Genomic DNA, 17,538 nt, shown 5'->3' with positions numbered 1-17,538 from the left:
GCCAGTGATAGGTGGAGGCAAAGGAGAGATTGCGAAAGGTGTTGGCAAAGGAGAGATTGCGAAAGGTGTCATAAACAAAAGGTCAAAGGGGTGTTGATGGTGGTGATACTGGCTAAAGGAGGAGGTGCTAATGGTGACATTAAGAATAGAAAGCAGGATGAGCCAGTGACAGATGGCCCTAGTAGTCTTTCCACCCCTCCATCACTTTCACATGGCCCATCACTTGACACTTCCCTTCCTTTCCTTGACCACTGCGTCTCAATTTCTGGTGATAGACGATCCACCAATATTCATTACAAGCCTAACGACTCCCACAGCTACGTCGACTACAACTCCTCACACCCTGCTTCCTGCAAGGACTCCATTCCATTCTCAGTTCCTTCACCTCTGTTGCATCTGTTTCCTAAGCAGTGCTTCTGACGTCTTCCTTCGTCGAGGTTTCCCACCCAGTGTTTGATAGGGCCCTCAACCGTGTCCAACCCCTCTGCCCTCGCACTTTCCTCTCCCTCCCAGAGCCATGACTTTTCACCCCACCAGCCTCTGTATTCAAATGATCATCCTCCGCCATTTCCACCAACTCCAGCATGATGCCACCACCAAACACATCTTCCCTTCACCCCCCCGTCTGTAGGGACCATTCCCTCCGGGACACCCTGGTCCACTTCTCCATCACCCCCTACACCTCAGCACCTTCCCATGCAACCGCAGAAGGTGCAACACCTGCCCCTTTCCTTCCCCCCTCCTCACCGTCCAAGGGCCCAAACACTCCTTTCAAGTTTGCACTTCCTTCAATTTGGCCTACTGCATTCGCTGCTCCCAATGCGGTCTCCTCTATATTGGAGACATCAAACGTAGACTGGGTGACCGCTTTGCAGAACACCTTCAGTCTGACCGCAAGCATGACCAGACCTTCCTGTCGCTTGCCATTTCAACACACCATCCTGCTCTCATTCCCACATGTCCGTCCTTGGCCTGCTGCAATGTTCCAGTGAAGCTCAATGCAAACTGGAGGAACAGCACCTCATCTTCCGACTAGGCACTTTACAGCCTTCCAGGCTTAACATTGAGTTCAACAACTTCAGATCATGAACTCTCTCCTCCAGCCTCAACCCTTTTTGATCCCCTTTTTTCAAAAATTTATTTTTAAACTTTTATATATTTTTTTCCCACCTATTTCTATTATTATTTAAAAAATTTATTCCCATTCATTGTTTTATCCCCAACTCTTAGCCTATTTTGGCCTTTTCTCCCACACCGTCCCCTCCCCCCACCCCACCAGGGCCATCTGTCACTGGCTCATCCTGCTTTCTACTCTTAATGTCACCATTAGCACCTCCTTTAGCCAGTATCACCACCATCAACACCCCTTCAACCTTTTGTTTATGACATCTTTTGCAATCTCTCCTTTGCCTCCACCTATCACTGGCCTTCTATCCAGCTTCATCTGTCCCACCCCCTTTGAACAGCATATATTTTGTCACATTTCTACTCTTTAGTTCTGAAGAGGAGTCATCTGGACTCAGAACGTTAACCCTTTCTCTCCACAGATGCTGTCAGACCTGCTGAGTTTTTCCAGCAATTTTTGTTTCAGGAGAGAACACGGGCAGCAAGAGGTTATTAGATGGAATTTTACTATTTAACACTTAGGTCAGGACTGATCAAACTTTGAATCACATGCAGCCCAAGAGTCCTGTCTATCCAACCCAGGAAAGAGGCAACTCCCTTCTATTTTCTCTCAAGACTTCTGGATGAGCTGAAGTTTAGAGGGTGAAGAAAGATAGGGTTAGGTAAATACATCAATTACATTTTTCACGAAGCCCAATTCTCCAATGTTCCCATTTTGCATATAGGGCAAACTACCAAAGCTGACCAACCTTGGCGTTCTGATTCAAGGTGTATTCACCAAATGAGGTGACAGAATTAAATGTTGTCCTTTCCAAACCTCCAGACCCATAAAATTCAAACAGAACTATAATATTTACAGGTCCAAAGCAGAAGAGCAGATGAAATGAAATGCAACAGCTTGGAATACAAGTCTGCCTTGCTCTTTGAAGAATCTGCATTTAAAATTTTAAGACATCTTTAAAAATAAATGGTATATTTCTACCCTCCAGAAATGAATGAAAAAAATTCAGTACAATCAAAATTGCTCCCAATTTTCCTATAGACATTACACATACATACACCCTGCATGATGGAATAACCTAACAATACTTTCTCGCTAGGCTAGGTCTTTAGAAAAGATTCCTTGGCCTAATAGTGATAAACTGGTAGTGCCCATGCAATTATATTCCATCAATGAACCTCATTTGAAGAAGAGGAAGTCAACTGGCAAAGACGAGAAGAGGAAAGCAATTGACTACTAAACAGAAGCATTGGAAACACAATTAATATTCCACATGTACAGAATTCAAATAATATGAAACCTACGAAGGCACTGACAGCAGAATAAGTGAAACAGAATAATAGGCCCAAGCCGTTGGCTCACACCACTGCTCCACACCCTCTAATGTCTACACATGACAAATATACTGTAAATAACTTGACCCAAAAGATTCAACCACTCATGTAAATCACTAAGGACTGAGGGGCAGGAGAGAACAGAGGAAGCTGGAATTATTAATAAGGTTTTTTTTAAAATTAAGGTTCAGTACTGAGTAAAACAAATGCGGTTAGGCATTTTTGCTGGTATTAATTGTGCTGCTTTCAATTTAGCCACATCTGTCCTGTTTAACAATTGGGAAATCTATGATACTCCAAAGTTTGTGATGATTTTAATAGTACTGCACAAGATCACATTATTAATGTAAAATCATGTTTGTGACTTTTCTAATCTTTCATGGACCCTCCCTGACAATAGATGAACAAGGTGAAAAGCAAAGGCAACCAGATATGAAGTAATTAGAGCAAGATATTTAGCGTATTTCTCAGTGGCAACACTTCTAGATGAAGGACGAATCCCCATTTCAAGAGATTTGTCTCTTATGAAAAGAGCCTTTGCCCAATTAACCCCATTGATGCTCTTGCATCTGAGACTATCATGCCCAATAAAGATGGCAGTGACAACCATGAGGTGTTTATCAATGTGTAGTTCTGAGCACTGTCAAAGTGTTTGATTTACTTATACAATACAGTACTGTGGAAACTGGTCCTTTTAATTGTATGGCAGAACAATCCAGTTCAAACCAATTGTGAAAGCAACTGTTGTGCTACAGCCAGTACTTCAAACATGAGCCATTTATTCTGCTGTCTGAGGCACAGGCCAAATCTATTTTTGGGAACACTATTGCCAATGGCTTGAGGCTTACTTCATTAACACAATGAAGCAAGTGGGGATGGGAAGAAAGAAAGAAAGAAAGAGACAGGGATTCATCAGGGATCCCAGTCTCAATTGTTGTTGTTCTGTTTGTAAATGTCTAGTGAAGCAGGATTGGGCTCAGCTGTGAATAGCACCAGACCACACTTGCATTCCTGCTTGAGTTATACATGTAGGGATAGTAAAAGGGAATATCAGAGGAAAAATTTGGACAGGCAATTAAAATCTTTTATTCAAATCTATACTGGGCCCTTAATTGTTACAAGTTGCTTTAGGACAAATCATTTTCTCCTATGGTCTACGGGTCACATAACTATGTTATTGCAGTGATGACATCAAAATAACCTCTTGCGTTAAATGTAGGCCTGAGATCAGTGCAACTTAAGGCCTGTTTTTAACTTCCATTAACACAATTTCACCAAGGCCAAACATGTAATAATAAAATTATAGATACGGACGAGTATAATAGCTCCCTTCTTTGGTGCATGTCATCGTAGAATCCTTTGATTAAATAACATTACTCACTTCCTGCTACCTATAAATTTCTATATTGTACACCATGTGCAGAATTAAAGAGAAAACGTATTGATTTTTGCAAGCCTAGCCTTTAATCAGATATGACTGAAACCTGTTTAAACAGCTAATTAAACAAGAAACTATACAGCAATATTCTGAAATCACATAATTGACTTTTTCTTGACTGGTTACAAAATTAAACCTATAATGAAATAAGAAATCCTTTGTCCAGGAGACCAGAAATGTTAACCTTTTCCTTGGTAAGGCCTCTTGTGGACCACCATTCCCTTTGCAACACCCTCAAGTACAAGGCCCTAAGCCAGGAATTCCCTTTCTAAACCTCTCTGCCTCTCCCTCTCCTCCTTTAAGACCTACCTCTCTATCCAAGCTTTATACACACATCCTAATATCCTCCGTGTCATCCTAATGGCCCAGTGTCAATTTTAGTCCAATTATGCTTCTGTGAAGAGCCTTAGGATGTTTTCCTTTATTAAAAGGCACTATATAAATACGTATAGCTGTTGAAGACAAAAATTGTCTTCCATTGTTTGAGCCTTTTTCCACATAGCATCAGGTCAGAATGAATTACTCCTGATAAGAATCTGCATACACAGAGCAGCTATCTCAATGTCCATATCAGGAACATATTGGGACTTGTTAATTCCTGATACCTGACTTTCAGCAGATGTTTTCTTCAAATCAGATGTAATTATACAATTAAATGAACTCACGCAAACCTACATGTACAAACACTTAACAAGTCAAAACTTGCTCTTCACTGAATCATTTCCAAATCTAAAGTCAGATCTCTCCAGGATGTTTCCACATTCACTTTGCCCGGACTTGGAGAAATGCGTGGCCAGTTAACGTATTAGGAATGATCATACCTCATTACAAGAGACCATGTCTTAAAACACATGAAATTGCTGCAGAATGCTGATGATATTTATATTCAATTTTCTCCTGCACCCCAAAACTGTTTCATTAACCCTGAAAGTCAATCCCTTGCATACAATTTGATTAGCAAACTACTTCCTTTAAAATTGACTTTTTAAATTAATTCCTGCTCATTAGTGTTGGAGAATGGAATAATTTGCATCTTGGATACAAAAGACACTTCCAATTCAGGTACACCATGGCAAATAGAGCACCTTCTCCACTGTCTCAACAGTCTATCACATCCCAACCTTATAGAAGCCCCTACTGCAGCAGAATGCCATTTTTCCATGCCTCGCATTTAGCACCGACTAAAATTGGCAATTGACTTCCACGGAAAGGGAAAAAGAAACAGCAGAGTGTAAAACAAGCTGCCGCTTTACTGTTGTCCAGATTGTACTAATGCCCAAGATAAATTTCACCCACTGTGTCAAATGAAAGAACAGTTCACTGCTATTGGACTGTGCCCATTAGAAATGTGGATCGAGACTGCACAAATTAATTTCATATCGGACCCAAGTGGAGGTGACTTTCATCCCAGTAGGAGATGTTCAGTCCACTGCACCACACTTTTCTTTTGATGAATGATTGTAATAAAGTAATGTACTGATGGACCTGCTTTTAAATCAGCCAGAACAGATATAATTGGTTGATTAATAATTCATACTATTGATCTGAAATGAATTAGCAAAATATTGGATCAGAAGTGCGCTGACAGTGGAGAGGTCAGACCTTATTTCCATAGACTGAACATTTCATAATTTATATTACAGCGATCGGTATCTTCTCTTCTTCTGGGAAAATGATTTCATAGTCACATTAATTGCTCAAATTCAGGAGATGGAAAGTGTTTCAGTATATGTCATACTGCATCAATAAAACCAGGGAAATTAGTCAACCTCAGTACCAAAACCTTCAGCCATCTTGCTGCACATACATTCTAGAATTCTCTTTCAAAACACTTCAGCCTTGTTACACGCGTCCTCATCTTCAAAGGCATCATACACCTACTTAAGTCACCTCATAACAGTTGCTCAGGTGTTTGGGACATTTTGCCACATTTAAAGTCCTATATAAATGCAGATTGTTGTTATTTTAGAAGTAGAGATACTCCATTTGATGAAAAGCTCCCCCAGTGAAGGAGTGTGAATTGCTGAAATCTTGTACCTTCCATTATGAGCTACAATTCTTACTGGATCCAAGTGCAAAATTAAACTGGGCAAGTTCAAAAACTCAGAACTTTCCAAGTGGGGAATCCACCAAGGGGCATGACTAGGAACATCTCAGTTTGAAGCAGAGTCTGCACTGAGCAAGATATTGGCACTATGAGACTAAGAGGGCCACAAATGGCTTTAACAGCCTTGGAGTAGGAAAGAGAATCAGCATCCAGGTTTCTGCACTTAATCCTAATCAAAAAAAAATCCTGCTGGAAAATACATGTAGTAAAGATTAAAATCAGTGCTGAGTGCACAGATAGAGGCACTGATTGTTTAGGCTAATGGAGAACAAGTACTCGGGTCAAACAGCTGCTGACACCATACTCCAATATGAATACATCCCTTCAAACAGACAACTCCAACCAGACCCTATCTTGAATGTAGATTGAACAGCATCTCTACATTTTCTGAATGATACTGCAGGTCATTCTTTCATAAGAGCTGCCTTTGGTGTATCCTGGGTGGAGGCCCCAGAGGGTTCAGCTGCTCATCCTCTAGATGACATGGTGGGGAGGAATATATTGTTCAAAAAAGCAAATAGAATTAGTAATTGTTAAAATAGTTAATAGTTTAAAGAATTGTAATAAATTGATTTGAAGACGTCAAACTACAAACCTACTGCAGTTAATGAGTTAATGTTACTTGTTAATAAATCTTTGGCATCATTATTTATTAGTTATTAGTTAACACTTTCATGAACACAATTATCATGTTTAATCCTTTAAAAACAATGGGGTGTATGCTTTTATCACAGATTGACAGATTTGTTGCAATTTTTTGAACCTTGTACACTGATTAAATTATATCATAGTCTATGTTTCGTACGTAGGCAGCTGAGTTCAAGTCATTGACTTGTTGTCAATTTACACCAACTAAGATTGAAAAGAGAAAATGGTTGCAAATAGAAAGGCAATAATGAGAGTCCCAGATGAGGCAGTGATGGAATTGGTCCTCAGTTTCAGACTCAAGTAGCATCATTATTACCTATTCTTGGGAACCTACTAGGATCAGGTGGAATACTAATTTTGCACACTCCCACTCTCCTTTGAAGTCAATATTGAGTGACGTGTAAAATTGGCCTTCTAGCCGATTCAGAACATGGACACAGGTTAGTTTAAAATTACCACCATCTAGATCCGAACCCAAGATGTACTTGACATGTCAAAAAGCACAATTCACGCTGCAGCTTTACAAGAGCTACAGCAGGCTTCATTAGTGCTATAATGCTGGCTACTTCCATATCAGCTTGCTGTCTCTTTTTAAAATTGAGAAGCCTAGATGAAGGGCTAAGGCCCATAAACCAGGGTAACACCAAGGTTGAAAAGAGGGATAATAAAATAATCAGGGACTAACTTTTTCTTGCAAGCCAGACATAATGACACTGTTGGAAAATAATAATACTCCCTTTCCAGTAACTTACTTGCCAATTCCAGAGTGATTAATAAACTTTAATTGACCCAGACAATCAGAGTAAGGCATTTTTTAAAGGCATTGGACAGCATGGTGCTTGTATAAAAAGGTTGCTGCTGACTGGAGAAATAAAACAGTTACTTTGCAACAAGGGTAAAGGGGAGTAGTTGTTGTTTTCTGGCCCTTTAACAGGAAATTAGCAGAAGACTGAGCCTTTAAGCCTTGCAGGCTTTTGCCTGATCTAATTCCATTAGCTTGTTCCAGATTGCAAGTGGAGATATTTTTGACAAACTTAATGACCTTTAGACATCAAGGCTAATGCTCACAAAGCCGTCTGATAACTATCAAGTGACAAATCTGTTTCATTGATCATGTGGACATGTAGATATAAGCACGTCTTATTACTGTCTTAACCCCAAAATGAAAGAGTTCGCCTCATATACTTATTGTTTATCTTATACATTTTGTTTTAGAAAAATGAAGAACATTTAAACCCCATCAGCAATAATATCAATATCTCTCCTTGATGAATTATCAGGAGGAGATGGGGCTTAACTGGTGCAAAAGGGCTTTGTAATTAGTCCCAGTAGGCCAAGGAAGCCAAAAAGGCTACCGCATTCTTGATTATTATCTACTAACCCCTGTTAAAATATATATACATATATATTATATATATATATGTCTATGCACATTTAAAAATGAGGCCATTATGAATCAGTGAATTTGAGAGTTGTTAGACTGTCTTGCTCATACACAAAACAGCCACACAGGTGAGGTACCGGGATACTGTGCGATCATTCTCAGTATAGTTAGCAGCTTCAAGAGAGGATGGGAGGATTTTGGGTGGTGAATTACCTTGACAGGAATAAATCAGGCCAACCAAGATTGGCAACTTTCATCCTCTTAAACAAAGGTTGAGTAAGATCATCAGCCATTGGATCACTCTGAATGACATTGTTACAAAGTTACTTGTCTTTCATTTCAGTTAGAATTGAGCTTTACTCAGATGACTAATATATTAAGTAAAGCCCATATTCTGATTCTGTAACTGCTCAACTCCCATGCCACTTAATATATTTTATTTTAGGATATCTCCAATATTCAGTGTCTTACTTAACCAGATAAAATACTTCATCTTCTGCTCATCAAAAAAGCCACGGATTGCAATCCATATACGAATATATTAAAAAGGTTCATAAGGACATGTACATTAGCATTTTTGTTCCCTGATCACCAAAATCTGCGCTGAAAGTTCTGGTACTGATAGGATATGGGAAAAATATTCAGTCTGTAGAGTTCCTTCATTCATGAAGAATCCTGCTAGGAAGACCACAAAGGAGTGTCTGTCTAAAAAACACATTGCATTTATGGCAGCTTGGAAGAGTCTCTCAAACAGCAAATCTGAGGACTAGTTGGTAGCCCTGTAAATCTATAAAAATTGCATTCAGCACAGCTACGAGGTCAGTTGCTCTCAATGCCATTTGAGGGAACTTCAGAATATAGTGTCAAATGTCATTTACATAGGTCTAATTGCCCCCATGTGATCACCACTGCCAAACTAAACGTTACTGCAGTGTGTCAAAATACATCAAAACACATCACAGCAAAACAGCTCTTGGCATCAGATTTGGTTTCACCATCTGAAGCAATGACAGCCGTCAATCTGACAAGACCTTTAAATGCAACCATGCTTACCTCTGAATCATCCCAAGGGTTATAAATGCTAACAACTTGCATTATACAACACCGCTAATGTAGTGAAACATCCCAAGGAGCTTCATAAGAGCATCATCAAGCAAAATTTGACACTGAGCCATATTTGAAAATATTAGGACAAGTGACCAAAAGCTTAGTTGAGGAGGTAGGCCTTAATGAGCAACTTAAACAAGAAGAGGTTGATAGAGAGGTTTAGGGAGGAAATTGCAGAGCTTAGCTGTTTGGCTGCTGAAGGCATTGCCAACAATGGTGGAGCCATTAAAATCAGGGAAGCACAAGAGGCCAGAGTTGGAGAAACTCAAAGATCTCAGAGGATTGACTGGCTGGAAAGAGTTACAGATAAAGGATGAGGCCATGGAGAGATTTGAAAATAAGGACGCAAATTTTAAAATTGAGGCATAGCTAAACCAGGAGCCAGTGTAGGTCACTATATTAAATAGTTATGTAGGCTTCAAATGAATACATTTTATAAAAATCAGAGCTATACAATGAAGTGTCAATAGTTACCTCCCAGGGCTTGAACGTCTTGGTTCTGACCGATCACGCGATTGAGACAAGGAAGGCCTTCCTGCACGAACACCTGCTGCAAATCCACTTGGTGATTGTGTGTAGCGTTTGCTCATCTCAGTTTTACAACCTGGGTTGATAGGTACACCCTGGTGCCTTGTCGTTGTGTTTTTGCTACCGGTGTTAGTTGGGCTGAAGGGTCGATCATGTCGTGTTGCTGATGACCCATTTTGTTTTATAGGTACCAACTCTGTTGCAGATGGTGACCTTCTGTCCATTTGAACGGTATTTTCCAGCACCTTCAGAGTCCTTGTGCCTTCAGAAAAGTGACCCGGTCCAGGACTTGGAGTTCTAGAAGCACGTGGACTGGTGCTCATGGTTGGATTTATAAATCTTGTTGGCGTCACGCGATGCACTGTCAAAATTAAGAGTATGTGTCTGAATTATGCAATTACATACATTGTACAAAATTGGAGGGTGGAAGATGGGAGACCTCAGGTATGTGTTGGAATAGTCAATATAAAAGTAACAAAGGCATCAAACATGCAATTTGCTGCACAGAAATGTGGCTCAACTGGTCCATGCTGATGTTTACGCTCGACATGAGCCACCTTCCGTCCTTGTGGTTCCAGGACAAAGTATAGGGGACCAGTTGTTTAACATCAAAAGTGAGATTCCTGCTCAACTTTTCCTTCCACAACTCAGGACTGGAGTAGTTAATTGTGGTGCTCTTACTGCTTCTTCAGCAAGGTCAGCAAATTCAGCACAGACAAGGGTGTGAACCCAGGACCTTTGTTGTCTTTATGGCTCAGAGAAGACGACTTTGGGGCTGAAATTAAACTTCAGCAAGGGTGCAAAACAGGCGTTACCCATTTTGATGGACTTCAATTGGGAGGAGGATTGGGCCATTTATATAAAACAGACAAATCAACCCACTATCACTTGTTGTGAATCGCCACTGAAGTTAAGTTTCACCCCTTTGTCTCAGTTACACGATGGCACTGACTGTATGTGTTGTATAGAACAGCAGAAGCTAGGTCAAGTTTCAAGGGCACAACTTAATATTGATATGATAGGTGGTCATATAGGCTCCCGTTCTGGAGTTCCCTGCAGTCTGTGTGCTATCTTCCACGAAAGAGGATACACAGCTTTGCATTTTTAAAACATTTAAGAATTGTGACAATCTGATAAAATGCTCTGCTATTAGAGGTGGCAAGCAGCACAGTGATAAACCAGAGACTGTGCAATGCCAAAAATGAATACTGGACTCCAAATAAAGGATTTTCTAATTATTCTTCTATCATGTGCATCTCCCAATGGTCGGCACAAAGCAGCAGAGGGGAGGCAGTTACTTACAGCTGAGAACTGGCGAGGGAAGCAACTGCTCCTTCAGTGTTAATACAGCGGATGGAAACCACCCCACTCTGAACAAATTCTTTTTGTCTCACTTGGGTTGGGCATAGCTCAGCTTAGTGTCAGACACCAGCTACCAGCTCACAACTCAGAATAAGTCAGCGTAAGCTGCCAAGACTGCAACTCTTTCATTCGCATTTGTATTTTAATGCAACTATGCCCACCTGCGAGAATTTGATAACAACTAGCTTTTTCGGAAATGTCAGCTCCCCATTGGCGGATTTAGGGTGCAACATGAAGCAAACAGTACACGCTTGACTCATGCCAAACAGGTGATCCCAGTGCACGAGAATATATCCACTGATGACAGATGAGAGGAAAGCAGCACTAAACAGTCAGGAGTAAGAAACAGGAAGAGATGAGTGGTGTCCAATCCTTGGTGAACCCATTCTATCCTTTCCATCCCCTCCCACGTAGGCAGATGTCATCTGGTCCAGTGACCAGCTGATATCAGATTTGGCATACTCCACTCACTGCCAATTTGAATTTCCATGTTTAAAAATGAGTGTTAAAAAGTGTCACTGTGCAGGGCAGAATGACCATAACAGCAACTAGTAAAGTCTTCCACAGTGGGCCGAACATTGGGATCTAGGTGGCTGGATACTTAGGAGAGGTAGAGCCCTAATGGTTTTGTGAAAGGGAAATGGTGTTTAACTAATTGATTAGAAATCTTTAAGGAAGAAACAAGCAAAGTGGATAAAGGGGAATCTGGTGATGTGGTATACTTGGATTTCCAAAAAACCTTTGATAAGGTACCACATCCAAAGGTTACTACACAAGATAAAACAGCACATAGTGTAGGAGGTAATACTAGCATGGATAAAGGATCAATTAGCTAACAGGAAAAAAGTAGGGATAAATGGGTATTTTCAGGTTGGCAAGGGCAACTAGGGATGGGCAATAAGTGCTGACCCAGCCAGCGAAGCCCACATCCCATGAATGAATTAAAAAGAACTGTAGCTAGTGGAGTCCCACAGGGATCAGTACTGGGGCCTCAACTGGTTACAATCTACATCAATGACTTGGATGTAGGAACTGAATGTATGGTAGCTAACTTTGCCGATGACACCAAGATAAGTAGGAAAGTAAGTTGTCAATAGAAGGTAGAGTGTCTGCAAAGGGACATAGATAGGTTGAGTGAGTGGGCAAAAATTTGCCAGATGGAGCATAACGTGGGAAAATATGAACTTGTCCACTTTGGCAGGAAGAATAGAAAAGCAGCAAATTATTTAAACAGGGAGGGAATGCAGAACATGGAGGTACAGAGGGATGTATGTGACTTGGTACATGAATCACAAAGTTAGTATGCAGGTGCATCAAGTGATTAGGAAGGCAATTGGAATTTAAAAGTAGGGAAGTCTTGTTATAGCTGTACAGGGTCTTGGTTAGACCACATTTGGAGTACAATTTTGGTCTCCTTATTTGAAAAAGGACAACATTGTGTAAAAGCAGTTCAGAGAAGGTTCACTCAACTCATTCCTGGGATGAAGGGCTTATCTTCCGAAGAATGGTTAAACAGGATGGGCCTATACCCATTGGAGTTTAGAAGAATGCAAGGTGATCTTACTGAAACATATAAAAAGTCCTGAATGGACTTGATAGGGTGGTTACTGGGAGAATGTTTCCTCTTGTGAAGGAAACTAGAACCAGGAGACAGTGTATCACCCTTGGAGATGAGGAGAAATTTCTTCCCTCAGAGGGTTGTCAGTTTGTGGAATTCTCTTCCTCAGAAAGCAGTGGAGGCTGGGTCATTGAAGGCTGAGTTGGATAGATTTTTGATAGACAAGGGAGCCAAGGGGGTTATGGGCAGTGGAGTTGAGACCACAGCCATATCAATGATGATCTTAACAAATGGGGAAGCAGACTTGAAGGGCCAAATGGCCTCATCCTGCTCCCAAGTCCTATGTTGCTATGTAATCCTGATCTTCAGAACTTCTAGAAGCTAGATAAACACTGAAGAAAAAAAAAATAGAAGGTTTTGCTAATTGGATTAGATGAAGAGGAATGGAAGGAGGCTTGTGTAGAGCATAAACAATGGCAGGGACCCAGTAGGGCCAATGGTTTGCTTCTGTGTTGTATATTCTATGTCAGGGGCGGTCAGACCGCAGCTCATGAGCCGCATGCAGCTCTTTTACAGATAAAATACAGTTGTTAAGGTGGAGAGAGTAATCTGGATCATTCTGAAGAATCAGGCAGGCCCTGGCTAGACACATGGAACTACCGCACGCACCAGCCCAACCCGAACTTGACTGGTCCAGCCCAATTTCTGGGATTTGGCCACACCCCCAGTAGCTGGTGCTCCCACGTGCAGCCTACAGAGTGCCTTCCTGTGCTGGGTTGTCTGCCTAGTGCCACCTTGGCTACTGGAGGCAATGCCACTGGACTGGATACGACTGGGGCCGGAAGGGGACCGAGAGCAGGGCAGGCAGGGGGATAAAGAAGTCAAGACTCTAGCTCTCACATCTGGGCAAGGTGGGACAATCCAGATGTGGGGAGAGGGAGGGTGGAGGAGGAGGACGGGAGCAGTGAATAGAGAGAGCGGGGATGAGTGAGTGAGTGGGGGCTAAGTAGGGAGGGAGGCCGGCCACATAAGTTTATGCAATAGTAATAAAAATGTGCGCGTAAAAGGTTGTCCATGTCTCGTGGCTCTCAAGTGTCTAGAGATTATCATATGTGGCTCCAAGGTTCAGAAAGTTTGGCTAACCCTGTTTTATGCACTCAATGTTTGTTGCCCGTAGTTTACCCTCTTGTCTGTATACCTGGGCTGGGGTTGCGGGGTGGGGGCAATGGTTGAGGAAAACAAAACAGCAAATTAGGAACAAGAGAGAAAAAAAAAAAGTCATTCAAAAGTAAAAGCAAATTAACCCAAATAATCCAACAGGCAAAAGGTATTATCTTGTATAATGTTGAACAGAGAGAGACCAGGGTAATCCCTGGTTCGAGTCTTTCAGTGCTGGGTTAGATCTTAGCTCCTGCAGCAATCAGCAACCCCAGGCCAAGAAGGTGGTTAGGGGGAAAAACAACTCAGGTCCTCATCCCTGATCACTAGCCGACCCTTGTTAAGGACAGCAGGAGGTTTGGTTACAATACTCTCCTGAGCTGGACAGATCACTGGCATTTGCCATCGAGGTTCAACACGAGAGATGGCTATATAACCAAGCCAGTGATGAACTGCTGAGAGCCATGGATTAAAACCAACACTTTCAGGAGAGGAGGGTGAAGCATTGGAAAATTCCATTGAATAAAAATGAACAATGAATAGCTCAATGTTTTCACAATTACGCCACCACTTGAATCGAAACCTCTTCAAAAGCTTTTTATTTCTTTCACAAGAGAATATCACTAAGCCTTTGTTTCCAAAAGTGCAGAGTGGATCATGTTATGAAGCTGGGGCAGTTCGACTGATTCTGCCTCCAAGAATTCCAAAACAAGCAGCCCAGGTTGCATGCCCAGGCCAGCAGAAGCTTGATGACAGGAAATCGTTCATCAAGCCTGATGAGCAATTTGAATGCTTTTGGACAGGGTTATACAACCTCAGATCTCAATCTTATTTTTACCTGACGCCCACAACACTGCCTGCAGCAGTCACTGAATGACTATCAGGAGCAGGAAATTTGGCTGATTTTTCTCTTTTTAATTAAGGGACTTTGGGACAAATTCTTATGGCCCAGTATAGATTTGTCTAACTCTTCATAGGTTCAAATTCAGGGCCACCTGGCCTATGTTGCTCTTCTACACACTGCCTTTCCCAATGGTCACTGGGAGAGCCTCTCTGGATGTATTTGAAAAATCAAATGAAACAAAAACAGTGGTAGAAATCTGGATTTGAGATCAGTTCACCTGGCTGGGTCTCCTCTCTACTCCACAGTCTCCTTTCTAATCTCATAGAAGTCTCCAAGGTTACAAAAGGATTTGGTAGGGTAGATGTAGAGAAGACACTTCCACTTGCAGGTGAGAACAGAACTAGAGACCATAATGATAAAGATACCTACTAACAAATCCAACAGGCAATTCAGTAGAAATCTCTTTAGCCAGAGAGTGGCGAATGTGGAACTTGCTACCTCAAGGAGTATTTGAGACAATTAGAATAGATGCATTCAAGAGGAAGCTAGATAAGCAAAGGGAGATAAAGGTAGAAGGATTTTGGTGTTCTGTTGAAGAGTCATATGGACTCGAAACATTAACTGTGTTCCTCTCCGCAGATGCTGTCAGACCTGTTGGGTTTTTCCAGGTATTTTTGTTTTTATTTTGATGGGGTTGGATAAAGGGATTGAGGGGAGGCTTGTGTGGAGTATAAACAATAGCATGGACCTACCTGGTTGAAAGGCCAGTCTCTGTTGTAAATACTCTAATTCTGGAAATAGAGCAACAACTGGATGTTTTCTTCAACACTTAAAATATCAATGCTGATCTATAATATTAGACCCTTAGAAAAATATCAGTGGATTTTAACTGTTATCAGCTATCTTGATTTCTACGTTAACAACTTGCGTTTACGTAGTACCTTTAACATCGTAAAGCATGAAAGAATTAACAATTCAAAGTGAAAGTGAATGAAAGACTGGCAAAACATCAGGTTGCTAACAGGAACTAACTCAGAGGTTTGAAAAAGAAACATGGGGAGATGAGAGGAAGTGGAATCTCCCTTACTGCGCACACTTACACGCTGAAGCACATCTACAAGGGTCGTGCTTGTTCAGATAATGTTCAAGTGTATCCCACCCTCCTCCGACACGCACCATCACATGATTTCTCAAAACCTGAAGAAATAAAAGAACATTATTTGTTTATCTCTGATCCAGCGCTGGTAAGCGAACAGTTTTGAAATATTCAGTTAAGCAGCACTTTTGTTTTTTTTTTAAAAAGTCCTGAGATTTCATGGTTCAGATTCAGGGATTGTAAAACATTGTCCATCATCTAGAGAAGGGTCACATGCACCTCATTAAGCTGACAGGTTAGACAGCTGACAGAGGGTAGATAGTTATTTCATACATTTACTATCCTTCAGGCTTGAAAAAACTTGTTCTTTTAGCGTTATCCATTTAAACCTTTTATCTATACAAATATAAAGATGCAAGATTGTGTAATGGCTGGAAGGTTGGCAATTGGTCCAGCTATCAAGCAGTCTCATGTGCTTACCATGAACCAATTACTCTAAAAAACCCAACTCCAGAAACACACACAATGTAATCATTTTGTTCATTACTCCGGCTTCCTGTGTCCATGCACTCCACAGACTGCTTGAGTTCCACTTCTTCCTCAGACTGCTTACACTCTCAACATTTAAGCAGTATGTGGATGTACACTTGCGATGCCATGGCATACAAGGCTATGGGCCTAGTGCTGGAAAATGGGATTAGAATAGTTTGGTACTTGTTTGACCGGCGCAGACTCGATGGGCTGAAGGGCCTTTTTCTGTGCTGTAGACCTCTATGACGCTAAGGTATAACATCCCTCTCCTATGGCTTAAGTTCAGATTGTCTTCAGCCCTTGATGTCCATTTCTAGGCTCATTCCATTCCTCAGCTCACCAGTAATGACCAAAGGAACATTATTTATTGTTGAATACTGCTGGTTTTGCAATTTGCACTAGGTAATGGGTTGAAATCCTGAAACTCATTTCATGCACGACTTCTACAGGGAGTAGATCTGGACTGGGTTCCAACTCACGTGAGCGCTGAAAGGCAAATATGGCAATTCATTCTCCCACCCTGTTCCTCATCTAATTCAACTGCTCCTGATTCCACCCAAAACTGTGATTTACTGTGCTACCCTGTTACTTATCTATCATTTCCCCTGGCCATGCCCCACCCAAGTTCCACAAATTTCAGTAATTTGATTTACTTCTGTTTATTTTTCAGTCACACTATGTGATTTAGTGAAAATGCTGCATCTTATCTACAGCACACACATATCTGCAGTGAAATTAAAGCATCAGGAAGATAAAACGCCATACCTAACACACCTGCTGAATATTAATAAAATCTTGGAAGTAATGGATAGAGAACTGAATAAATATTTCAAATTGGAAGAGTGTAATAGGTTAAGGGGGAAAAAGTAGCATTTGGGTGCCTAGCATCAGTTGAAGAGGTGGTACCACAGGTATGGGCATGATGGTGTTACGATCCTGTTAGGGGCCATCAACGTTTAAAACAAATCCAAAAGTCCTGTAATTAGCTGACAGAACCTACGCCACAAGATTTCATGTATTTTATTAAAAATTAAACCAAGCTAACATTATTGTTTATAATTACCTATACCATCTACTCAGTTCTACTTTTTACTTCTCCCCAAGAGTTCCCTTATACATTACACAAAGCTTGAAGGTTCATTCACTTTTCCTGGGTCGAACCCAAACGTATACCACAGCCACCTAGAAGTCACTGATTTCTCCTCAGTGTTCCAGCTATTCTTGGAGATATGAAATTTCATGAGACCCCTTCCTTTAGCTTTTGGCTAAGTGATCCTCCAAATTCTCTTCAAAACCCTCATGACTGTGGACTTCTCA

The 17,538-nt window shown here is 41.2% G+C and overlaps 1 protein-coding gene across 2 annotated transcripts in view; it reads right to left on the bottom strand.

Annotated features, from left to right (window-relative positions):
* Nucleotides 1-17,538, bottom strand: part of gas2l1 (growth arrest-specific 2 like 1) — a 62,881-nt gene that overhangs the window by 7,498 nt on the left and 37,845 nt on the right. For both annotated transcript variants that reach the window (XM_078554253.1, XM_078554252.1), the window contains exons 4-5: nt 15,695-15,791; nt 9,619-10,033 (exon numbers count right to left, since the gene is read on the bottom strand). In XM_078554253.1, coding sequence (XP_078410379.1) covers nt 9,619-10,033; nt 15,695-15,791 — 512 coding nt within the window. The remainder of the gene's footprint in view (nt 1-9,618; nt 10,034-15,694; nt 15,792-17,538) is intronic.

Source organism: Cetorhinus maximus, chromosome 12 (genome assembly GCF_964194155.1).
Source record: "Cetorhinus maximus chromosome 12, sCetMax3.hap1.1, whole genome shotgun sequence".
Classification (NCBI taxonomy): Eukaryota; Metazoa; Chordata; class Chondrichthyes; order Lamniformes; family Cetorhinidae; genus Cetorhinus; species Cetorhinus maximus.
This window is presented reverse-complemented; position numbering and strand designations above follow the sequence as displayed.